This window comes from Fundulus heteroclitus, chromosome 5 (assembly GCF_011125445.2).
Source record: "Fundulus heteroclitus isolate FHET01 chromosome 5, MU-UCD_Fhet_4.1, whole genome shotgun sequence".
NCBI lineage: Eukaryota > Metazoa > Chordata > Actinopteri > Cyprinodontiformes > Fundulidae > Fundulus > Fundulus heteroclitus.
The window spans coordinates 31,722,589-31,749,107 of record NC_046365.1 but is presented as its reverse complement, the minus strand read 5'-3'; the positions used below and the strand labels follow the sequence as shown (position 1 = coordinate 31,749,107).

Sequence of the window (26,519 nt, the reverse complement as noted above, 5' to 3'; positions counted from 1 at the left end):
CCTGTTTAAGGGTGACTTACTCCCAGGAGGCGGGAAATTAGATTTTTCTCTCCACAACTGCATTTTAAGATCATGTCCATGAAGTCAGTCTGTGATAAAGGGATAGCCATCAAAAGCATTCGGGTGAGGTGATTGTCAACTGGGTGCCTCCTTTACAAGGTGGTAAAGTTACCTTTGGTAGAAGACCCTGAGACAGATCTAGAACTAACATGAGGGACCATGGTGCGTTCACCGCAGCCCTGTTTAGTCCGCTTTAATCAGACTCTGGTTCATTTGCTCAGAAAGTTTGGTTTGTTTGGGGAGGTATGAACGCGCAATCAAACTGACATGGACTAAAAAAAATTGAGCTAGGGTCCGCCTCAAAACCTAGGTCCTGGCTCGGTCGAAGTGAATCCTGGAGCGATTTTACCACAACACCATGGATATGTTTACCTGACTCTAGCCATATGTATTTCGCTCCGCCTAGATCCACTTACATCCATCTGGGACCTCTCCATAAGAATTGCCTTTTTTGAAGGCTGGGCCTTATCAAAAATCCTTGCATATGATTGGATAAGCCACTTGTCTGTCATCTTTATCGACGTGCTATTTCAACCACTCACACCGAAGCTAACCCGTGACGCTGATGAGAGCGACGCAGGAAAAAACAAAACTTTTTTTAAATGTGTTTGCGGCTCTAGTGGCACACGTTTTATTGACAGTGAGCTGACAGGAAGAGGGAGGAAGACAGGCGGCAAAGCGCTGCGGGTCGGAGTTGATCCCGGGCCGACCACGTTGAGGACTAAAGGCCTCCTAATATGGTTCACGCTAACCGCTAACCGCTAACCGCTCCGGGGCAGCAGACGCGGACGCGGACCAGCAAACAAAACTTGCCAAATCCGGTCGGGAGAAGGGCGAAAACATGGTTTCTACCAACAAAAGCCTTCAGAGCCGTTCTCTGATGTTCTTTTAATTAAACAATATTAGGTAGATTATTAGGTAGATTGGACAACACGGAAGAAATAGCAGCATCAATGTTAACGCTTGCTTCCTCGATGAGCCGCCATTGCTATCAAAACAGTCTCACGTCACGGTCGCTTCTCCACTAGGTCACATCTATGAAACTCCAGCCCTGCGTCCTGATTGGCTAGACATTAAAATTGGTTGGAGAAATCACTCTCTATGGGAGAGGTCCCAGATGGATGTGAGTGAAGCTAGGCGGAGCGAAATCAATCTGGCTAGGGTCTAGTTATGGATATGTGTCATCCACCAAGAAAAGAGAAATCTCAACATGGACCATCGCTCCGTGAGGCTGTCATCTAACAATTAAAACAGCATTCAAGTTTACTTTTTAACATGTTTTATTAATGTGAACATCATATGGGCTTGTACCTCTGATTAACACATTTAATAAATTCCTCGCTGTGAATTTTTTTCAGTTTTATTTATTTTTTTGCTTTTTCTCCATAGTTGCCTTTGTTAACCACAATGTAAAAATTACCACCTGACTCATTTAAACGCACGTTAACATTGATCAGGTGCTTAGCATCGACCATTTATGGTTGAATTTGGACGTGTATAGGGCAGAACATGATGCGGAACCTGCAGCACAAACGTTCAAGAACAGCTGTGATCTATAAAGGGAAATTACGCTTTGTTTTGCGTGCCCACGGTTTTGCAAATCTGTATTTCTTTTGCCGTATGCCTTTGTCATTTAATTTTTTTTGGGTAGGTACACTTTTAGTATTGATTCTACGCAATCAATGTTTTATAAATAAGGCCCCTGGTCTGCTATCCCACGGTCAAAGCAACAGCTACATTGCTCCTCATGAGTTCAAGGTTTGACAATTGTTGTCAGTTGAAGATTTGTCCTTTCCGCCCTAGAGAAGGCTTTCAAAGGAAGTGTTATTCCTTTGATAGTTGGAAAACACTCCCCGGTCCCCTTTTAACCTTGAGAATTTTGGTCTGAACCCCAGTCGGTCATTTCACACATGTCAGTCCAGACACTCATCCAAGTTATAATGAAGAGGCATATATACAGCTCCATAACGTTCAGAACTCTGGTAGCTTTTTAACCAACTCTTGGGTTTGCCAGTACCCTAGTCTGAGGACTATGTTGTTTGTCATAATTTACATCCTCATAAGTGTATATCTCTAAATGTAAAACACTAGTTACTAGCTTTTGACAGCTGCAAAACAAGAGCACTGATTTACAGCTTCATGTGAATATGTCGACCTCTGAACTCATCTTTATGGGTATATATATCTCATCTTTCCAAGATCAATGCCATCCCTTTGAGAGGTAAGAAGTGGTGGTGGTGGGGGCAAGGGGGCAGCGGCATACAAACAGACTGTGAGGCAAAGAAGAAACGTGTTAACAGCCACTGAGTGTGCGAGATTTCTGGCCCGAGGGAAAGGAACAAGATGTGGGAGTGGACACAGTTGGGCAGAATTCTCTTGAGGGAGAAAAGGACGAGGGGGAAAGAAAAGAGATGGTGACCGATAAAAAGTCAGCTATTTTTGACTCTGGAAGTAACGTCTTCCGTTTGACCTTTTCAGACGGATTCACACTCTTTCGCAAAAACACTAAAAACAAAATCAACTCTCTGCGGCAGCTCGAGCTATTGCTTTATGTTCTCCAGGTGTATTTTCAGACATGAATGCATCTCAGAAAGTTCATTAAATGATTCAGAAACCCTTTGATATTCATTATTTTTGAGCAGGTGTTAGTATGGTAGATATTTTTGGCAGCCATTATATTATGTTGTCATGACCACTAAGATGATTTGGGAGGTCATGGTTTTTTCTAGCATTCATTGAGAAAGAAGACAAGTTCAAGTAACTTTTCTGTGCTCCTGTATGAACTTTAAGGTTAAAGAGTGAATTAGCATCTTTACCTAAAACTTAGTGCTGGGTCCTAGTTATTTTTTGTGCATAGAGATTTATGGATACATCGGCAATACAGGTAACATTTTTTTAAAAGCCTCAAAAATATTCAGCTTTCACTGCAGTAGCTCAGTTCAAGTTCGTTTTTGTAACGCCACTTCACAACACATCATCTTCTCGGGGCACTTGGATTGCATCCAGTCATTGACTCACTGCAGTCCCTCCTCCAGGATCAGCATGTAGCGAGAGTGGACGGTTGCTTGCCCTATGTCATTGACTCCACTGTAACAGGAAGAAAGCTCAAGCAGAACCAGGTTCCATGTGAACGACTATCTGCCATGACTGAGCGGGGGGCTTGAGAAGTCAGATCATTATGTGGCATACTTTTACACAGAAAAGTAATGAAATGCCATGTGATTTGCTGAGGTACTATTTCTGTTAACAAGCAAATTAACAGGTGTACCTAACAAAGGAGCTGGTCAGCAGGTTTATTGCGTAATTGGTAGGAGCCTGCAGTGACTGAATAAAACATGATTTGGAAGCTCTTGAATCTAAAATTCAGTTCAGATTCGCTGATGATATTGTACATATGCCATATATGGAAAATATACCCTAAAATGCTATAAATGGAGGTTCTGGCGAGTCATAAAGAGGCTTTATCACTGTGTAGCTTTACCTGAATGTAAAGAAAATAATACATATAGCATTGCTGCCATCTAACGGACATCATAAGCAATTACATGTGTCTGATTCTTGGCTCGTGCAAAGAAAATAAAACACTTTTCTTTGTTTTCCTGCAGCGTATTTTGTTAGGACATTATTTTTCTGTTCTCTGTTGTAACATGTTTGAAATGTTTTTAAGACAATGATATCGACATTAGTTCCGCTATGTCGAAGCTGTTGTAAAAAAAAAAAAACACCCCCCCCCCAAAAAAAGCAATCAGTTTTTAAATTAGAATTTTTTTTAAATATATTTTATTCCAATTATGTATTCCATTTTGTGAAAGGATGGCAAAATATTACAGAAACTGCGGTTTAAGTAATACCGTTTAAAATCTCGCGAGATAATGCGCATTTCATTCGAGTCAAACTGGAGGGATTTCGTTCTGAGCCTGGCAGCTACAGCCATAGATATCCAGCTAGCCGGTGTCAGCTAACGGAGCTAGCAGGAGGGAGAGATAAGTTTATCTACAGCGTAACCAGCTCCTGTTTACGAACCGCACTCTCAAGGTAATGTGTTATAACCTCCAGACGATAGTCGTTGTTTTACACCACTACAGTGCTGTTGATAGCTGCTTAATGGAGCTTGTGGTCAGTTTAAACTGCAACTCGTGTCTATCGTGTTGTCGTCCATGAACAAAAACAACAGTTAAACAACAATTTTTAGCAAGGGTACGCAGCAGAAACAGCATAACTGGCAAATCTGAGAACTTAGCTAACAGCTACGTGTTAGCTCCTAAATGTGTTTTTATATTCTTCTTCTAATTGGTTGAAGAAATAAGCTAATGGCAGTTGAATGTGTGAATAATTTGTGCTAAAAGGGAGAACCACAAAGTAATTTGTGTGATTTCCCCCCCCCCCCCCCTTTCATTTGAATGTTGATTTGATATTTTTCTTTTGTTTATGCTTTGTTGCTCTCCAATAAATAGCTGGAAGTCTAAACACAGGCCAGCATGTTTACATACATATTGCTATTTTCTCTTTGTATCTTGACCCACTGCCTATAGTGCTGATGAATGCCTTTAAGAACACGATCCTGTTCCTTATTTGTTGAGCTTATGTGTAACAAGTCCGACATGTTAAGTTTATCTGAGTTCTTAAGAACTCTTAATATTCATAATTATACTGAAGCTGCAACAAGTGTATTTTCCATTACCTATCTGTTGTTTATCCAACAACAATTTCCTGCTTCTGTTTACATAGCTGTTTAAAGTAGCTTTAGACTCAGACCCCAGAACAGAGGAAATGTTTGCCATAAACCAAGTGCATTAAATGCTGCATTAAATCAACCTAATACCAGGTGCCAAGCACAGACATGGAGCTGTCATGTGATATGACTATTGTGATATGTAAATACCTTGTGTGGAATATTGTGTGTGTGTGTGTGTGTATATATATATATATATATATATATATATATATATATATATATATATATATATATATAAAAACACAAACAATGTGTGTATTCTGGAGCATGTAACAAAAGCAATTTCCCCCTGGGATCATTAAAGTATGTTTGAGTCATGGTTTGGGGATACTCTGCTACAACAGAACCTGGACAGGGTCACCCTCATAGGATTTACGTGAAAATGTCTGATACAGTGCATCAGATGGTGGAAAGTCCTAGCCGCAGCCTGGATCTCATTGAGATGCTGTGAGGTCACTTGAAAGGGCAATAAACTGAGGAATGGACTGCTCTCACAGACTGATAGATGGTTTAAAGAAGTGTCTCGTGTAACTTATTTCAAGGGTAACTCTAACAATTGGAGCTGGCTGTCGTCACTTTATCCTTGACTAGAAAACCTTTTTTTTTTTTTTTTTTTTTTTTTTTAAGAGTAATACACCCCTTACTTTTGATGTTTATTAGACTCAAAAACAGTGCATCAAAGTGCATGTTGTTGTATTTGTAGACTGAAAATAGAGCTCTATGCTTTGGACTTCAATAGGAAACAATGTGAATGTCAATCACGTTGCTTGATTCTGACCAAGTTTGATTAGTTGATGCACTTGTAATGAAAATGAAATGACATTTATCAAGTAAAGCAATGAATTATGTGCATTTTGGGGATATGACTGTCGTTTACAGCTGTGTACTTGAATTTGTGTCTGGATTTCAGTTTCAAACATTAACAAAAACGCCGCTATTCCCCAAACATGCTAGGGAATAAAGAAAAGAAATGGCAACGTTTTGCTCTGCATGTATGTTTGCACACTTTGTTCCTAGTAAATCTATATTTTACTCTAAATATATTTTTAAATGATTGTTATTTTGATATTAACCAAATAATGGTGGTTATAATTTTTAGAAGTCTCACTTTAATAATCTTTTGTCAGTTTTTTTTGTGTTTCTGATAAACTCAGTATAAGGAGGACTTTCTCTGTGGTCTTACTCGTTACTTTTTCTCTAATTAGTGCACTACACCACCAGAGACCCTTAAAATGGATCTCGAAGATGACACCACCATCTTTAAAACCTTGAAGTCTCTCAATACCTTCATCAGTCGCCCTGAACATCCTCAGCGTCCATCCGAACAGCTGGGAATCGGGAACCTGCAGTCTCACTACAAACGCAGCTTTGAGGTACAAAAAAAAAAAGAATCTGCATGTATCTTCTAAGCTCATCAGAACCACTATTCAGACACTAAATAGTTTGACTGCTTTGATCGCTCTTTTAGATTTTGGAAGCGACAGAGAGGGTTCACTCTCAGCATCGCTACCTGCAGCTGGACCAGGAGAAGCAACAGATGGAGCTGAGTCACAAACGAGCTCGTTTTGAACTCGAGAAGGCAGCTTCTGACAGTGCGCGAGATTTGGAGGTACAAAACAATTTTAGTGTTTATATGTACTCATAAAAAACGGCTTAATTTGATCCTATTCAAATAGGATTTAGTGCCAGTTTTATTTTTGCCTGCCAACCCTTCATGCACTTCATCGTAAGAAGTACTTTGTTTTTACTTACTTATTTTTTGTTATTGCAGCATGAAGTGGACCGCAACCAGGACCTGTTGGAGCGAATGAAGAAGTTGGAGGAGAGAGAGAAAGAAGCAACAAATAACTTGTCTGAGCAGCTTGAGGCAAACCGTGCTCTCCAGAGGAACCTTGAGGGCCTGAACAAGAAGCTGAATGAGCGAGATGCTAAACTGTCAACAGCCAGCCAGGTCTCACACATGTTCACAAATTCATGGTTTTTGGTTTCTTTTCTCATTTTCTAATTGCCCACCTTGTTCATCCATATTCAGGCCATCAGTTCTTTGAAAGATGAAATTAGAGACTTGAGGCAGAAGATTCAGAACCAAGACGCAGCAATTTCTGTCCAAACTCTGGAAAATCAGGAGCTACAAGAACAGCTGGATTTACAGCGCAGGTGCAGAGATGCTCTTAGACGTCTTGCTCCTTTAAATGGAACGAAGTGCTAATAACGTATAATTCTGTTTTTTTTTCTTCTTCTTCTTCTTCTTTTTCGTCCCATCAGAAAGTACCAAGAAGCTACTCAACTTTGCCAAAGTCTCCAAGCGGCCAAAGCTGCTTGTTCAGAGCACGTAATCAAGATTAAGGTATGTTGCAGTCACACACAGTTTACATTGTTGTTACATTTGTCTCATTAACTTTACAATACCGTACATGGTTTGCAAAATCTTTTCTAAATAACATTTGGAAAAATGTGGCTTACATTTGTGTCTCCCTGAGTCATTACTTTGTATTATGCTCCCTTTGCAGCAACAAACCTCTGTTGCTCCCAGAGCAGCTGTATTTACCTACTGAGATGAAATTACTCACAGACGAGCCCCATTATAGAGATTAGTTGATTTCTAAAGTCAAATTGTTGGAGGATGAAGGATAAATACAGAAAAGTGGGAAGACATCTATCATTGCCTTTCCATTTCACAATTAAGGTGCTACTAGGGCAGGGAAACATGGCTTAAAAATAAAAGCTTCAATTTAAAAAAAAATGTTTTTGTACCAAATCTGATTAATTTATTTTTGTTTGTTCCCTACTTTTTTTTTTTTTTTTAACAAAACAAAATTAGAGAAATAATTTTAAAATTTCAAGCATTTTGTCTGGGAGTTGTCCTGAATTCAAAGTGCAGCTAAATACAAGCTGTGAAACATGTTTGTTAAACAAGATGGCAGCCCTGCTGTTGTAAACAACGAAAATATAACTAAATGTTTGCTCCTTGTGATATTACACAATGAACTAAGAACAAGCTTCACTTGGGTAAATTAAAGTGCTTCGTTCTATGGTTAAAAAAAGGTATCCTCTTTACAATATTTTTGACAATATATTTTCCTAAATATATATTCAGCATTGCATGCTATTCTCCTCATGGAAGCCAAATGAGTGCGTTGGCAGAATAAAGTCCAATTTTATTATTTTATTTATTTATTTTTCTTCAAAAATTAAATCTTAAAAAATTGTAAATTCGATTAAATCGATTCATCAGCCAGACCTACGTACTACTGTTGGTAACAATACAAACATATTAAGGTTCAAACATTGCTTATACCTTTGCAATGTATGAGAGCTTTTCCACAATCATCCTAAAAGAAGCATTCCACAAACTTCTGCTGGTGAAGTAATGATTCCTGAAGATGATGACGATTATAATAAATAACACTATATTTATGATTGACATTGTGAGTTTTATGGAGTACTTGGAATCTACTGGATAAAAAAAAAAGATGTAAAGAGTTGTTGCCATTGTCTTTTTCATCATCCTTACAAACAAGGAGCTGAGGAAATCAAGTCAGCTAAACAGAAAATCTTGAATCTTTTTTTTCTCCATATACTCGCCTCTTTGTACAATGTAACTCTAGGTAGCAGGTAAAGGAAAGTAAGAGACCCATTTAATATTCTTGCTTTCTTTTTGCTGTTTAATCCCGTTTTCAGACTTGATTGTAATAGCAAATGCATGAAGACATATTTAAAGTGTGCTCAATGGAATACCATCTTTTTGGACTATATGGCGCACTTAAAATCCTGAAATCTTCTAAAAAATGTATGGTACGCCTTATAATCCGGTGCGCCTTTATATATGTTTACCGCTATGCTTACTGAACGATTTTATTTATTTATTTATTTTTTTTTTTTTATGTGGTACAATGCACACAAAAATCTGTTTAAAATGTGTAAGTATGACTTGGATCATTATGGTACACTGTGTCACTACCTGATCAGAATCACAATCAAGTTTAATCGTCAAGTAGGTTTGCACTTACAAGGAATTTGACTTGGTGCAGACAAAAAAATAAAAACACAATGAAATAAAGAAAATAAAATGAAATAAAAATAAAAGGGATCGGCTCCCTTAGCTGTCTACAAGACTGCCTGACTGTAATGTCGAAACTAGAAGGGCATTCATGTAAAGGCCCGCACATATTCGGGTGTAGTTTACTCCACGGAGGTCTGCGCATACTCAAGGTGCACTAAAGGCAGACTCCACATGTACAGGTACGTGTCAGACTATAAACGTCTTCGAGGCAAGAAGTCTTTACATCAAACTGTTTTATATGTGACACGGAGCTTGATACACTTGAGTTGCTCCAAGCAGGCAGTTTCAAGGAAGGACGGCATCACAGTCCCTCTATGTTCTCACTGACAGGTGGGAGCCTGCTGGAAAAGAAACGGCTCTAGGTGCTCAGCTAGCTAATCGCACATTTTACCATCCATTCCGCTGTTCGTTCCACTGGCAGAAAGTGTGGGAATTGTAGGAATTTCCCACAAGGAATGTAGGCAACAGTACACTCGACTATGAAGGGTAAAATGTCCACAGAGAGTCAGTGTGGAGTCCACCAGGCTCACAGTATGTATACAGATACGCCCAAATATGTGGGAGCCTTTAGGCAGCCTGCACTCAGAGTACGCGCTAGCAACAATAAACGCAGTAAGTTAATTCAATATAAAAGTTAAGTTTACTTTGGCCTCATATTAGCAACAGGGCAGTGTAGTCGAACTATTCTGTCCTGACGGAGACAGATAGAGAGCTGTGTACCAAAGAGGCGGAGTCGTATAACACACTTGGGAAGAATATTTAGTGTCCCTTATGGTCCGAAAAATATGGTAGTTTAGCTTTGTTTTGATTGCCGTACTTTGTGTCTGAATTTGCAGGAGCTGGAGAGACGTCTCGCCCTCCAGGAACAAGATATCGCTATTGTGAAGAGTGTTAAGTCCGAGGTGGCAAGACTTCCAGATTTGGAAAAGGAGCTTAAGCGTCTCAGGGAAGACAATGCTTTTCTCAGGTCAGTTTCTTCAGTCTTTTCTGTGCGCTCTATGTGCTCGTGGTTTCTTGCAATTTTCTAAACTTTACACCATTTGCAAACATATATTTGCTGTCATCTGCAGTATGTTAAGTCAATACAGCCTCATGAAAAATGAACCAAGAATAAATCAACACATTTAGATAATAGATTAAAAAAGGTTTTCTTGTGTTTGATGAAATGTTTTGAGTTGGTGACTCTCCTTTAAACAGGGAAAGTAGAGAGAATTGCAGCCTGTTGAAAGAAGAAGCGGAAGGACTGAGGAAGAAGCTCGAGAGAATGGAGAAAAACAAAGAAGAGCTGATCAATATAGAACTGGAGAAAGAGGTAATCTACCTGCTTGTCTGTTGTCAGAGTTGCCTACACAGATTTATGTCAATACAAGGGATGTAACATAGGCAAGGCAAATTTATTTGTATAGCACATTTCAGTACAGAGACAATGCAAAGTGCTTTACATGATTAAAATATATGAAAATAAAACAGAATAAAAGCAAGTAGGAATAAAATGCAGAAACAAAATAGACATGGGAGAATAAAAAAACTAAAAGCAAACATTAAAACCAGTTGGACTACAAAGTTGAACTAATGATGTTTCAGTAAAACAGTTTAACTAGAACAGTCGAAGGCAGTTCTAAAGAAATATTTTTAATCTTGATTAACATACATAAACATTGGTTCAGTCTTGATTGATGATTAAGAACCTACACCAAAGAGACATGAAGTCAGCAAGAATGTAATATACGTACATCTCAATGAATTAAAATATCATTTAAAGGTCAATTTATTGTAGCATTTCAGTTCAAGAAGTGAAATGCATGTATTCTATAGATTGACTATATGCAGAGTGATATCTTTCTACTCATTATTTTAATTATATTTGATAATTATGGCCTGAAAACTTGAAAAATTCACTATTAGAACATTAGAAGATTGTATAACACAGATAAATAGATGTTTATACAGATTTTTTTTTTTTCATCTCTGTGGCTTATGTAATTATAGAAAAGACTGCTGAATTGATTGTTGTCCAACCCCTCCAAGAGGAGTGCATGTCACAAAAGGCCATTGCTACAGATTAGACTAAGAGGTGAAACAGGCTGCTGTATCAAAGATTAGTGGAAAGTTGAGCAGAAGAAAAAATAACAGGACAAAAGGTGCCCAAGCAACAGGGATAACTGTGACGTTAAGAGGATCATGATACAAAGGTCAATCATGGTTAATGTGGATTCAGATTTAGTTATTATTGGAAGATACTTGATATGTAAATGATTAGCTATACTCTGGTTTATTTACATTTCAAACAGTTCCCAAACAGAAATCCCTTAAGCTAGGGTTCCTAATTTTTTTTGTATACCTGTATACATTGACATTGTTGTTTATCTCTGTACTGACAATAGTTAGGCTTTAACTATATATATATTATGTTTGATCACTTGTAGAGGGTGGCTGAGAAGCTCCAGGCCTGGGAAAACATTGGCCAGTCTACAGGACTCAACATAAGGTCAGTCATTGTATGATTGTGTCAATCAATGGATTATTTTTTTTAACATATTGTCAACGGGTTTGCAGTGAAATACAAACTATCACCAGTAGGTGGCGCTTTAGTCATACTAAATAAATGTGTCTGATCATCAGGGGTTCATTCTATCAGCATATTGTTTTTTTTTGTTTTTGCCTACTTGTTAAGGAGAACAGATGGAGGCTTCCATGTGAGCAGTTCTGACAGGTTACGTGCACTGAAGGCCTGTGTATCACTTGTATGCATTCACACAGTGTTACAGATAAACCATTTTCTCTAGGATTAACTGTGGAAAACACACAATATATCCATTTTGCTTTACACCATTTGTCCACGGGCAGGTGTGTAAAAACAGGCGTTACACATTCTTTTTGGGCGAAAAGAAAAATGGAAGGTGCCAACACATGATGAAGCACAAAGCAAAGTGAAAGCTTTCCACCCTGGGCACCAGTCAAATTGGAGACCTCGTGTTTCATTTGCTCTGGCAGAAAGCATCTGCTCTCCCATGTGTTTTTGCAGCTGGCTTTGCCCCAGCCAGGCCAACCTGGTGGTGTATCTAATATGAGGAAGGTTTGATACGATGAGACTGCACACAAGGCTTGTTACTCAGCACAATGTGCTGTTTCACTCACGTTCAGTTCAGCAGCATTTTCTTCTCCGCCTGTTGATTCTGCTTTATAATAAATAAACTAGGTAGATTAGTTCACTTTAGTGCATTTGTATGGTGTTGCAAAGTCGACACTATCTCCAAGGTTTTATTCTCGACCCTGTATGCTAAAGACTATATGCACACTTTGGCCCCTCAGGGAATGATGTGGTTGGTCAGTGCAATCAAGTTCTTTTATAAAAAAAAACTTTACAATAAAGCTTCTTGATTCTTGTATACAGTTCTAGTCAGGCTGTTTACATACACATTTTAAGTAGGGCTGTCATTAGGAACACTTATTTATTGGAATCACGTATTATTATTTTTTTTTAGGTTCTTTTTTACATGCCGCTGCAATAATTTTCCAAAACAACAATTGATTGCATAAATTAAAATTTTCTCTGATCCACATTGACACAGGTTTATACATACAAGCCTATATATATATAGAGTCCCTCTATTATTTGGTTTCATTTCCCTTAGCAAGGTGCACCTTAGGCTATATGTCTTTTAATGTTATCAGAAACCTATTGCCATGATTCTGGTGGATATTTAACCAGTCGTTATGGCAGAATTAGTACTGTTCAATTAAATGATTTTTCCTATCATGAGTGTGGCTTTTAAAAAGATTCCAACAGGATTGTAGGTGAGGTTTCTTGTTAACCTGCTTTATCCATTCTAAAACCTATTTTGATGTGTTTTCAAACTTGGTTATAATTGTGGTCATGTATAAGGTGTATAGTCGAGCCATTTGGAGATAGTCCTCCTCTTTTTGAGGTACGGTCCGGAGCTACTTAGTTTCAGAGTGTAGCTCTTGTTTACTTCCTGGTTCCATAGCCAATCAAATTAAATTTTCCACAGTTCCCAACATAGAGCGCACCATTTGGTATTTTATCTTTGCAAAAGAGCAGCAGCCTGCATACATGGAAGCCAGTAAGAGAAGTGGACCAGAAATAAAACTTAATACAACATCACATACCTAACCTGTGGAAGTAAAAATTCACAACAGTAACACACCGTTTAAAAACAGTACATTAGATTGTTGTGATTGGCAAGCTGTTGTGCTGATTTGAACCACTAGTTGTTTGTCAGTATTACTTATAGCTCCTTTAATTAGAAATAATCTGTGCCTTAAAAAGGTGTTTCTGTGGTATTGAAATGGTATCAAATACTTTAATGTGTGTGTGTGTGTGTGTGTGTGGATATATATATATATATATATATATATATATATATATATATATATATATATATATATATATATATATATATATATATATATATATAATATATATAGATAGATAGATAGATAGATAGATAGATAGATAGATAGATAGATAGATAGATAGATATATCTATATCTATATAGATATAGATATATCTATCTATCTATCTATATATATATATATATATATACATATATATATAGATAGATAGATAGCTAGATCTATCTCTCTCTCTCTATATATATATATATATATATATATATATATATATATATATATATATAGATATAGATATATATAGATATAGATATAGATATATATATATATATAGATATAGATATATATATATATATATATAGATATATAGATATATATATATAGATATCCATCCATCCATCCATCCATTTTCTAAACCGCTTAATCCCTCATGGGGTTGCTGGTGCCTATCTCCAGCGTTCACCGGGCGAGAGGCAGGGTACACCCTGGACAGGTCGCCAGTCTGTCGCAGGGCAACACATAGACAAACAGGACAAAAAACCTTTCACGCACACACTCACACCTAAGGACAATTTGGAGAAGCCAATTAACCTAACAGTCATGTTTTTGGACTGTTGGAGGAAGCCGGAGTACCTGGAGAGAACCCACACATGCACAGGGAGAACATGCAAACTCCATGCAGAAAGACCTAGGGGTGTACTTGAACCCAGGACCTTCTTGCTGCAAGGCAACAGCGCTACCCACTGCGCCACTGTGCAGCCTATATATATATATATATATATATATATATATATATATATATATATATATATATATATATATATATATATATATATATATATATATATATATATACTTTTCCTTGCTTATGACGCCTCACCAGGAATTCTCTGACCTAATGTACGTGGCCAGCTTTTTTTTTTTTTATTAAACTCACTAAAGTTGTTGGCGGAATAAGAATTTCACCGGGAACCCCCCCCCCACAATTGTCTAAAATCAATTACCTTTATGCCATGATGAGTGAATATTAACTTCTCACTGTATTTATATATTGTAGGACGTGACATGACTGTTTTCTTAACTTGCACGTAAATTGAAACTAATTAACCTAAAAAATACAAAATATTAGTTGTCTATAGATCATCTGTCTGTCATATTTCTAAACATGTAGAAAGTTTAAATTGCCTTTCTATTTATTGCTTTAGAATCCATGTGTGATTTGAAACCTTTTTGAAACAGGGTTATTAAGGCTTAAATATAATTTATCATAAAAAAAGAGAAAAGGGAACAAAATGCTATTAATGTTAGGCACTGGGAAAAAGCCACCTATTAGCAAACCTCTTAAGCTGTTTTTTGCACTGAAAGAAATATTAATTTTTTTTATTAAGGTCAAAAGTTTGTTTTGGTAAATTGAGGACGGGGTATTTTATTCACCAATTGGTTCACCTTTATTTCACCCTGAGGAACAATGGTGGGTGAAAATTAGTATTGCCGTGCACTTCTTCTGCTGGGATGGAATTAAATGGTAGGCTTGTGAGCTTTTAAAACTCCCTACTTCAGGATTTGTCTGAGCTGAATCTTGACAGCTATAACACTATTTTTTTTACGACATTGTTAAAGTATCATGAAAGAAGTCAAGCCAAATCTGGATTTATAAGATGTTCCATATTTAAATGGATCAAGTTTAAGTGGAAAAGAGAATTGATGGTAATATGTTGACAGATTTAGTTTTGCGGGCCATTTGGGAATATTAATGTCAGATTTAATGTTAACTTTCAAACATAGCTGCTTGTTCAGAGTGGATTTAATTTTTACAATGAATTATCCTTTCTTGGTCGTGTCTTTTTGGTACAGCAGTGTGGGTTTGCATTGATTTGTTCATTTTGTTGGCCATTTTCTATTTACTGCAGTTTGGTTGAACACTTTCTGTCCTGCAACTCAAATCCAAATTCCCCCTTATCAGCCATTTTGCTTTTTGGCCAGACAACAATTGATTTTTGGACAAGTAAACACAATCCATGTGGCTGCGTGGGAAAGTAGACAAGCCGTTAACACCCCATTCTATCCTTCTAGCAGCTTTCCGCCTCTTACTAGTCATTTTCTTTCCTTCTGTTACAGGTTTTGATAAGTATTGGCTGCCTGTGCATAGAAAAAGTATTTGACAATTGAAAGTAATAGAAATGGAAAATGAAAATGATTCACGATAATGAAGCTGTTGCACAGATCATGGCAATATTTAAGAAGCTGGTTATTGAAATTTTCTTTTATTTCCCCTCTATTGACATTTTCATCAGCAAACAAAACTAGTATGCATTAAGTTATTTGTTTGGTTGAGTAGTTTTTATTTAAAAATTATTCACTGGCTGTTACTACTTAGTTACCTCTGGATAATAGACGTGTTGGTTTTTAAAATGAAGGACATTTTTCCTCTTCACTTAGTAAAATTGACCAAAACATCAAATATATCGGATACCAGTGCCACTAGCCGGTCCAGTTGGTTTATAGATTCAGAGTTCACTACCATTGTTTCAAGACAATGTTGGCAGTTTGGAAATACTTGGTGTAGAAACTAAAGTAATGACGCATATCACTGATGTTTTTTTATTTATTTATTTATTTATTTATTTATTTTGTTTAATGAAGCACAGCTGCCATCATGAGAAGCAGGCTAGCTTACCTGGCCCTGTCCTGCTATTTAAAAATAAGACTTTTGTGGTGTTGGAGACCTTTATTCACAGTAATTAGACAGAGAAAGAAGGGAAGACATAAAGCAAAAGTCATAATTGAATCCTGAATGGCCTCCATATATTGTGTGCTTGCTCTACTTCTACACCATGCTAATGTCAACTTCTTATAATCCAGCTGGTACTCTATAAACGGCACAACCATGATATTCTATTTAGCAAGCACGTGCAATTTTAAAAATTTGAAATTAGTGGGATGATTTCTCCATATATGCTTTGGCTGCTGGAAATATTTGTTTGAAATTACATTTTGAGAAATTACCTTCTGTTCTTGCTGCTACTGAATTCCTCAGATAGGAAAGTTTTTGATCGATCAGTCTGGATGATATGATTGAATTTGACTTTGTAAAGTGCCCTGAGATGACGTGTTGTGAATTGGCGCTATATAAATAAAATTGAATTGAATAATCTCACTCGCTATCAGTGTCTGGAGTAGAATTTTTTTTTTTCTCAATGTTTTTAGCAGAATCATTGTGAAGAGTACTTGAAACAGCAAATTTTTGTTTTAGACAGTTCACTCTCTCCCATGTTCTCTTGCTCCCTGTATGTGCCTGTGTATCAAAGTTAAAATAATAAATAAATGTCAATTATTATACCTGTAATACTCAACTATGTCACTTTAGCACGAATGGGTGAGCAATAAGACATATCACTTTTATTTCTCTACTTAAAAACATTGCTGTTGAAGAACACAATCAACACACCATAATGGTTAAAAAGCTATTCTAACCATTTTGTAATCAGTTTCCACAATTCTGACAACTCACGTCAAACACAATTGACATTTATGTGCTAAACATGTTAGCACCTGAATACGCTCGTTATCAAACTGTTTTTTTTTTTTTTACAACTTTTTTCATTTCAAAATAAAACACCATAACTCTGGCAGCCTGCACTCTTGCAACCTCATTGGTTTGCAAGAGTAGACAAATCTTTACTTCACGGATTTTGTTTGAAATATATTAGTTATTTAACTTCGGCATCAATGTTGATATCATCATCATTGGCAGCAGTGGTGGTTGTGATATTGTTCCTAATTCCATCACTCTCACCAACACAATGAAGCCACCTCCTGTACTGAATGTTGTCTGTCAGGGATAAATTACAACAATACAGCCAGCGTTCAGTCGGCTGGGTTTTATGAGCATGGAGGTTACTGTAAACAGATTTAATTAGCGTTATGCTATTTGAAGTTCAGAGCCCTTCATAACTGAGAAAGGCTCTTACAGTGAAGGTCTGTCATACTGACGCTATAAATGGAGACATAAATCATTGTGATGTTATTTTGGCGGCTCTGCTGAGCTTAATCAGATCTTTGGTTACAATACTGGCAAACCACCCAAACCATCCGGCTAAATGTTTACTAACTCAACGTTGGCCACTAGGAAGCTTGTAGAAGGTGAAGGAGAGGTATGCTCATGTAGTTTCCTTCTGAACATAAGTGAGGACAAAACCTCTTCCAAAGCTTTGTGTAGCTTTAAGGTCCGCTGTACAGCTACATGCAGCACTAGGGGATCTTTGCTGTGTGTAATTTTCCTGTTTTACTTTAATATCCTTCCATTTGCATCTGCTGCGACACACCGGAGACCAACTGTTTGTTGGTGAATTTCTTAAAAAAGGGTAATAACTAAATATAGTTTTCATGGTAATTTATTTTCAACTATTCTAACACTATACCACTAATGTGGTAATTATCAGAACTAGTAACCATTTCATCCCAGCTGTAGGTTTCTTTTTTTTCCTCAGTTGAAGGAAAAAGAGGAAAATGAAACATTCTGCATCTGAGCAAGAGTGTAGAACTACAAGGCATCAATACAATGCATTAAATGTGCCTCTGAGATGATAAGATGATTTCTGCGCTTTGAAAATCAATCAAGCTTTATTTATAGAGCAGTTGTTATACAGTCAAGTGTAACACATGGTGCTTTACAGTGGTTGAAAACAGAGACACACATTTAACCACATTTCTAAAATCCTTTTAAGATCGCCTAATTGCCCAACCCTACATGAAACAGAGGTTCAGTTTTTCCTTTTGCTTATAGGAGATGCTTTGTTGAATGGCATAAATAGGCCTTTATGAGCATCGTCTTTTTTTGTTAAGAATCTGTACATCACTTCTATGTTGGCTGTTATCACTTAGTAAGGGTATTGTGCTTTAGCTTTTGTCTTTCTATAACTTTATTCTCACCATTTATTTAACAGTAAAATCTAAATATTATGGGTTCTAATTTTAATCACAAAATCATTAATCAAACAGGAATCAGAAAAGGGGAATGGCATCACACTTTGAAATTGCTTATGTTCGATTCTTTCTGTTTCTGTAAATATCTCACTGGGACAAAAGCTACGTTCACACTGCAGCCTGAAGTGACGCAATTCCCATTTTTGCCCAAATGCGACCTGGATCTGATCTTTTCAGTCTGAACAACACAGATCGGATTTTTTCAAATGCGACCCAGGCCACTTGGGCTACGTTCACACTGCAGGTCTTAATGCTCAATTCCAATTTTTTTGTGAAATAGTTTTTTTTTTTTTGCTTGTCCGTTCACATTTCCAAATATATGCAACTTGTATGTGATCTCCTGTGTGAACTGAAAGCGTGTCCCACATGCGCAGTCGAGGACGCGATGACGTCACACGTAGCAAGCGTCCTCAGTGTTTGCGGAAGTAAACATGGAGTATTATGCTGCCGCGCATTTTGCGGTCATTAATTTATTTTCTAACCGGAGCTTTCCATCCATTGACTGCTCTTCTCATTGTTGTCCGCTATGGGTGCCGTACAGACACAGGTCGCATTTGAAAAGATCAGATACGTTTCGGATTCAGGACCACATATCCAAGTGGCCTGGGTCGCATTTGAAAAAATCCGATCTGTGTTGTTCAGACTGTCATAAAAAGATCAGATCCAGGTCGCATATGGGCGAAAAAATCGGAATTGGGTCACTTCAGGCTGCAGTGTGAACGTAGCCCAAGATATGTGGTCCTAATTCCAATACGCAACTGATCTTTTCAAATGCGACCTGTCTCTGTACGGCCGGGTCGCGTTCATCCGACCTGTACGTCACTGATACTCGACAAACGTCACTATTGTGTCCTGCTATGCAGAAGCGGGAAGAAAAGTGACACCCATGTCGGACAACAATGAGGAGAGCAGTCAACGGAGAGAAAGCTCCGGTTACAAAAGAAATTAAAGATCGCAAAAAATGCGCGCCAGCATTATAATTCATGTTTACTTCCGCAAACACTGAGCAGGCTTGCTACGTCTGACGTCATCGCGTCGTCAACTGTGCATGCAGGACACTTAAGTTGTATGAATGCAGTTCACACAGGAGATCACATACAAGTCGGCGCAAAAAAAAAAAAAAAATCAGATTTCACAAAAAAATCCGAATTGAGCATTAAGGCCTGCAGTGTGAACGTAGCCTTAGAAACTCAAGCTGTCTCTTGGATCTATTCATTATTTTTGTCATTGGCTTGTGAAACTAGATAGCTGCTGCCCAGGTATTATGGGAAATCCTTATATTAAAGGAATCTGGAACCGTAACAGTCTGAAGTACTTGTGTTAGGGTAATGTGTGATTATTACTGTTATTGTTTTATTTTATTTTTTTTCTCTTTTTCCAGCACAAACATTTCCTTCTGTCTTTTTCTGAATGTGTTTGTGGTGTGGATGAATTAATATTTTAGGAAACATAAAATTTGTATGTAACACAAGAGTTACTTGACTATGGCTTGAAGCCTGAAGTTTTATGTTGAGAGGAAAACAAATCATTCTGAATGTAAAAAAAAAAAAAAAAAAGAACGGCGCAAAGCACCAGTTTGTCTGGGGGCTCTTAAATGTTTAATAAAATGCAGCCCACAAGATTTAAACCACTGCAGATTTGATTTTTGGTGTAGGCCAGTTCCCCTTTTTACTGAAGGGAGCGTATTAAACAAGTCTGACAGCTGACTTGCAGTCCCCTGGCAGTCCATTTGCTGCAGGAAGTTACTGCTTGTAGCTATTCACAACATATCGCCCAATAGTACGTTGCCATCTGTGATTTGCAACGTGAGAATTGACTGCGCCGTAGACTGAGAAACAGTCTACAGCTCAGTCAGCTCATCAGCTGGTGCTGATGTAATGTTCAACTCCTCTATTTAATTAATTTACTCGTTCATCTTTCCATCCATTCGTACAATTGTTCTTCCATCTGCCTGCTCAGCTACCATCGATCCATTTAATTCGTTCACCCCTCTTCAAGTTTGTTCTAGGTTAAACATTGAAAGTTTTAGAATTGAAATTTCAACATAAATCAGCCATCTCTATATTAAATATTTTCTAAACCATGCACTTATCCCTCGAATCCTATGCGACAGATGTCTCATTCTTCTGCGTCATTTCCCTTTTAACTGACTGCATGTGTGTGTTTATACAGTGTCAATAACTGCCACTGAGTGAGTTTGTTTTCTATAATAATCTGTATTTAACTTACTCGCCTCTAGTCTCTCCCTCTGTAGATCATGCCATTTTATATCCCAGCATCCCACTGGCTAAAGAATAAGGAGCTGCGCTGCTTTGTTTTCATCTGCTCCGTCCTCTCTGCTCTTGCTCTCGTATTGATTTTTCATTGTGGTAGCCGTGCATATGCGTCTGCTAACTACCCGGTGCTGTGTGTGTCTGCAGGAAACCAGAGGATCTGTCCAGGGAGGTGATTCAGATCCAACAGAAAGAAATTGCTCTAAAAGAGCAGAACTACACACTCAGCAGCCGGTAATGCATACTGTCTGACTCACACACAAAATCCCCCTATCTCTCTTTTTCTCTCACTCTCTCTCTTGTTTCAGACTTATTTCTCTTATGCTGTTTGCATTGCATGCCGCTCTCCCCCATGTATCTATTAGAGCATATCTCTGAGAAGTCCTTAATTGTCACAAAGTTAATTAAAGCGGTCCTGACTCTGATAGCACTCCTGACAGTAGCCATGTATGTGTGTGTGTGTGTGTGTGTGTGTGTGTGCGTGTGTGTGTGAGATTAGTATGTGAGAAAGGGAATTCACTAATTAAACTTGTCCTGTTCAAACAGAGGTTGTGTCTGCTGGGAGGACTGTATGCATGCTGTGGGTTATTAATGCTATGGTTGAGTCCAGCTTGTGTTGCTTCGCTAGCATTTCTCCTCTGCTGAGTGGATTTTGCTCATTATGACATATTAGAAACAGAAAAATGGGAGGGTGATGAATGAGCAAGAGTCAGCAAAGAGACTTTGCAGCATAATTATTGCCCATCGTTGTAATTATTATCCTATTGATCAGATGACATAAATCTCTGCCCCGAATGATTTCTGGACCCTCGTCAGTCAAGCAGGCATGCAGGTGTTCTTTTAGGGGAATACTATTTTAATTTGACTTTTAAATTGCTTTTCTCAAATTGTCTGAATATCTTGACTTAATCAAAAAAATTTCTCTTCCGCCCCAACCGTCTCTTTCCTTTGCACACTGAAAATGAATCCTCACACCTGTTAATTTGTTGTGTGCTGTCAGTGTGAGGAGCTTCGAGCGTTCCCTCTCCGATCTTCGGGCAGAGCTGACCCAGCAGTGCAGCAAGACTCTGGAGGAGCAGAGAAAGAGAGAGACTCATGATGCGCTCGTCCGACGACTACAGAAACGAGTACTTCTGTTAACCAAGGTATCTGACAATCAAAGACAGCAGCACACACACACTTAAACAGCTGAATATCAGCAAGTTACTTCAAACACTGTGGGAACACAGTAGGGACTTGAATCTCAAGACCTACACAGAATTCCTAATCCTCCCTTTACCGCTCTCCTCTCCCAATTGGCCAGTAAATATCATGTGACTGCTCTGGCTGTATCTCATGCCTCTTCCCACTCTGCAGCACTTGACTAGACCTCCTTGTGATATCGATTTCTCAGCATGTGTTATTCCCCAGGTCATCAGGCACAATCTCTTAGCACACAAATCACATACGCACTTGTATACACACACACACACACACAAACACATTTTCTGTCAAAGACTATCTTTGACTTCAGTAAGGATTCAGCTTTTGTGAAAGATTCCTGTTTATCCAACATTCAGTCGGTGTATTGAGTAAAAGCACATCTTTTTATTTATTGTTAAATGGGTACAAACTGGTTATAGGTGAGATGCACCAATCAATCAAACACCAACTGGAATCTCAATTTTCCCATAATCATCTCTGCTCGCCTACTTAATGCCTCAAAACTCCCATTTTCAGTCCAGAATTGGATAAACCCAACATCATGCTTTTTGATGCACCTTTGAGTATAATAAAAATAAAACAAAAGGAAATACATATTTCTTAATGCGAAAATAAGAATAATCTTGTTCTTAATTTTATGTTTAAATGAAACCACTAGTTTGATTTAAGAACCTGACACCCATTTTTTGTCTTTTGTGTTATAGGACTTAAACCAATTAGATTAGATTTAAATTCCTAACTTTAGAGTTAGGAATGTAAATCGGCCTTCCATCCTGACAGTAGTCAATACATTATATATTCAGACCATTCTGACGTGCTCACGTAATGCTAGTGTGTGTGTGCTCGTTCGTTGTTAGTTTCCGCTTGCTGGTTGCACATGCGCACTTCTAGGGTTTATGTAGCTGGTTAGCTTCAGTGTTGGTCATTCATAGTAGCTCTACTGCTCTCACCGTATACTTTGAAAATGGCTAAGAAGCAAACCGTCTTACAAATTTATGAAAATGGAGGAAGGCCTCAGTAGAAAGAAATAAGACCAGCGTGGATTTGGGAGTTTTTTTTTTCACACGAACCCCATGAGGAGTGGAAAAGCAGGTTAGACGGTCTTGCACATGCACAGCTATTCAAAAAGGGACTTTCGATTTTTATGGTATGATTTAAAAACCACCAAATTCTTCTGTCATACTATTTGTACAATTTATGGTTCTTTCACCGAGAGGCTAAAAAGCTATTTTTTATTTCAGTCAGACATATTTGGCTGACTGAAATATTTCCAAAACAAAACAAACAGCCATGCTGTTGTGGATCTTTGGGGATATGTCAAAGATTTACGCAGCAGGAGTGATGAAACTTATCAGCAACCTGTTTAGTGCACAAGTGGGGCATTCTACAGCCTTTACACAACTGCTACTCAGATATTGCAGCATCAGCCCAATACTACCATTACTCATTCTCTTGCAACATCATGCAAACGTTCTGTCTGCCCTGATGAAGATTCACTCTCCTCAATATACTGGTTGTTGGAAAATAAAACTGATGGTGTGATTTACTTAGTCATTAGCAGAGGTAATGGGTATCTGATCACAGGGGACCCAAATGTCAATTGGTCGTCAAAGATTTCAAAAGAAACGATGACAAGATTGGTGTCACAGCAAAAGTAATGTACAGTCTGACACAGATGAACTCTGTGATATCCACACCCTTGATCCCAAAACACGCACGGTTTATATTAAGGTTGTTCGGTATACCGGTACTAAATGATGTGACAGCATCTTAAATTTTAAAACTGCCTTTTAAAAATAAATATACATAAAGTTGCCATATTTGAATGGCTTTAGTTAAATATTTTTGCCTCACCCACATTCCCAACTGGCCAAGTGGTTTCATTCATTTATTCATCAGTTTTCTTCCAGTCATCTTGTATAAATGTGTGAAAACGACAGCTTGCAAATGGATTAAAAATGGTGGGATGGTAACCAATTTTTTTATTATTTAGTTATGAATTTTAATGTTGAGGTTACTTTCCATCTAAAAGGAACCTTTCTTGTCCTTTTTGTACCAACCCGAATTTCTAGGGAGAGAAACATTACTGCTCCTGTACAATATATATATTTTTTCTTGTTATTGCATCTCTTGGGTTATTTAACTTTCCATAAAAAAGAATGTTTGAAGAAGCGTGTTGAAGGCTCTTATCAAATAATTTTTTTGCTCAAAGCAGAATGCTTCTTTAAGCTACCTTGAAATGCGAGTTAAAAGCATTTTACCTGCCAGCTTTATTTAACATGGATGCTAGTCCTGCTCACACAGGGAGCTATCTCAGCTCTCTTTACAGAAATATTATTTGTGCTGTTCCAAAGTGCAGCTTACCTGCGCAATCATTGTCCCTCCCAGTGAAGATGTGTAAAAAGCCTTAAAGTATTATTTTTTTTATTGCAGCAGCATAACTTTACAGTAAAAAACTCAAATCAAACTTTTAATTATGTTTTATTCATTCTAAAAAAATGTCTATGTTAAGAAAACATTTTCAACAAAATGTCTGGTGCCACCATTAATAGCACCCTGAAAGAATTCCTGTAAAATAGATGTACCTTTTTTGTAATTTATACTTTACATTTCAACATAAAGCAGAGTGTTAAGGAATGTTTAAAACATCGCTGACTTATTTTGTCCCTTGATGTGACATGGGAGCCATTTGCGCCAAACCAGTTGAAGTGCTAAACTGGGGCTAATATTTAAGGACCAGAGGTCTCATTTATTGAACAATGCATAGGATCTATACTACAAGTTTGCTTATGTCCAATACTGGAAAAAAAGATTTATGAAATCATGTGCACAAACACCAGCTAGAAATTTCCTTTTATAGATCACAGCTATACGTGAATGTTTGCGTACCAGGTTCTGCCCTCTACATGCACACATTCAACCATAAATGGTCAATGCAAAGCACCTCATGAATGCCAGTGTGTATTTAATGAGCCAGCTGATCGTTGTTTTATCATTAACAATTGCAACCACAGATAACATAACAAAGAAATTGAAAAAAATCAGAGAAAGCTCTGTATTGTACATGCAAATCAGAGGTAAAAGCACATATGTTCCCACATTAAAATAACTTGTTACCTTATTGCTTTTGTCATGGTGTGTTGAGTAGGACAGCGACTGGGATCGCCGTCCATCCCAGCAATGATGAAGAGTATCACCTTATGTTACCAGTAGTGACACTGACTTGCTTCAAATGCAAAAAAGGTGTTAAAAAAATTAAGGAAAAATTGTATGTAGCCTCCACCTATAAAACCATGTTTTGGGGAAAACCTGCACTGGAAAAGGTACTCAGTCTATTTTCCTTCATAGTCTTGATAACCATCCATTTCACATTTTACTTCATCTGTTTAATTTTTAAAATAAATTCTTAACTTTCAAAAATTCAGATAACCAACTTCAACCCTCTCAAATTAGTTAAATCAATGCCCATCTGTTTGCTCAAAGGTGCATGGCTCTTCTTCTGTGTCCCTTGCACACAAACTTCAACACCACAACTTTGGTCACCCCACTAGCCCAGCATTTGTTTGCAGTTTCCAATAAGTGATTTTATCTTTGTTAGCCTTAAGGCCACACCTACCAAATAACTACACTGACCATCACAAACAGGATGTAACTTTATAGAACGTCTGAGTGATGTATTAGAGGCAGAACTCTTCAGGCAGAAGCTAAGAGGTTGACAGAAAAGCAATTTGGAAATAATAGATGAAGAAAACAGTAATGATAAGTTTTATCACTCTGTCCTTCTGCTCCCTGTTTGTTTTTAAATGATTTTTTTTATCACAGAAATGGGCAAAGATGTTTGATTAAGATTGAATTAATTTATCTGCGGGTTAACAGACAATAAACAGCTAAAAGCCCTCCTGATTAGTATATGGAGCAAACACTGACCTCCAAACAGGTTTCTACAGTCTAGTTTTTTTTTTAAAACTTCTGTTACTACTGATGTTTGGTTTCTTTATTACTTCTTACACATTATAAAGGGCACCTTAGATGACAGAAAATGCAGAACATTTACTTGATCTTTTTATACATTAAATACATTAGGATCTTTTTACATTTTTGTGAGGGATTTGTCTGTTGGAATCTAAAATTAAAATGTAGGCAATAAAATCTGAAGCCGAGCGTTAAGAGGGGTGACATGTAAAAATGGTTTGAAATGAAACTTGTTCAAACAAGAATTTCAGGAATTGTCCTTAGCTCAGGTATTTAGTAGTTATTGTGCTTGGTTTATATGCAGTTTATCTGCTGCTATTGTGATATATGTTTGCTTTAAACCGGTTATGAAGCGTTAATCGTTGAAGTGGCAGATCAGCGAGATTTTTCTCACAGATGATGTCCACATAGTTATTTATTACTTCTGATAATTTTTTTCCGGTCTCCTACCCGCATCTCTCGTTTTTTGCGTTCCTAAAATCCATGGAATCAAAACGATCTCGCTCGGCGGACTTTCCCAGTGACGTCATAGCATGAGTTGCTAACCTGGAAGCCGGCCTCCGCTATACTGTCTGAGTACTAAATGGATAGGGTTGTTTTGCTTTCACGGCTTTTTTACAAGATGTCTCGTCGTTGTGTCGCTGTGTACTGTTCCCATGAAGATGGAAGATTGCATGAGTGGCCAAAAGACACACTTAGAGCCCGTTTGTGGCTCGTCGTTTTAAAGACGACTGCCTCTGTGCTCCGGGGGAGGGGGTCTTTGGCTCTTCACAACCGCTGTTCTTCTTTAGATTTTATCGGCAGCTTGCATCCATTATTGTTGCATTACTGCCCTCTATTGGATCCTAATAT

General features: G+C 37.7%; 1 protein-coding gene across 1 annotated transcript in view; it reads left to right on the top strand.

The window, feature by feature from the left end:
• Nucleotides 1–4,001: 4,001 nt before the first annotated feature.
• LOC105939191 (mitotic arrest deficient 1 like 1) overlaps nucleotides 4,002–26,519 on the top strand; it is a 55,355-nt gene continuing 32,837 nt past the window's right edge. The window contains exons 1-11 of the mRNA XM_036136672.1: nucleotides 4,002–4,095; nucleotides 6,001–6,168; nucleotides 6,264–6,404; nucleotides 6,567–6,746; nucleotides 6,828–6,952; nucleotides 7,061–7,142; nucleotides 9,695–9,825; nucleotides 10,056–10,170; nucleotides 11,285–11,346; nucleotides 20,640–20,726; nucleotides 21,493–21,637. Coding sequence (XP_035992565.1) covers nucleotides 6,028–6,168; nucleotides 6,264–6,404; nucleotides 6,567–6,746; nucleotides 6,828–6,952; nucleotides 7,061–7,142; nucleotides 9,695–9,825; nucleotides 10,056–10,170; nucleotides 11,285–11,346; nucleotides 20,640–20,726; nucleotides 21,493–21,637 — 1,209 coding nt within the window. The 5' untranslated portion in view covers nucleotides 4,002–4,095; nucleotides 6,001–6,027. The remainder of the gene's footprint in view (nucleotides 4,096–6,000; nucleotides 6,169–6,263; nucleotides 6,405–6,566; nucleotides 6,747–6,827; nucleotides 6,953–7,060; nucleotides 7,143–9,694; nucleotides 9,826–10,055; nucleotides 10,171–11,284; nucleotides 11,347–20,639; nucleotides 20,727–21,492; nucleotides 21,638–26,519) is intronic.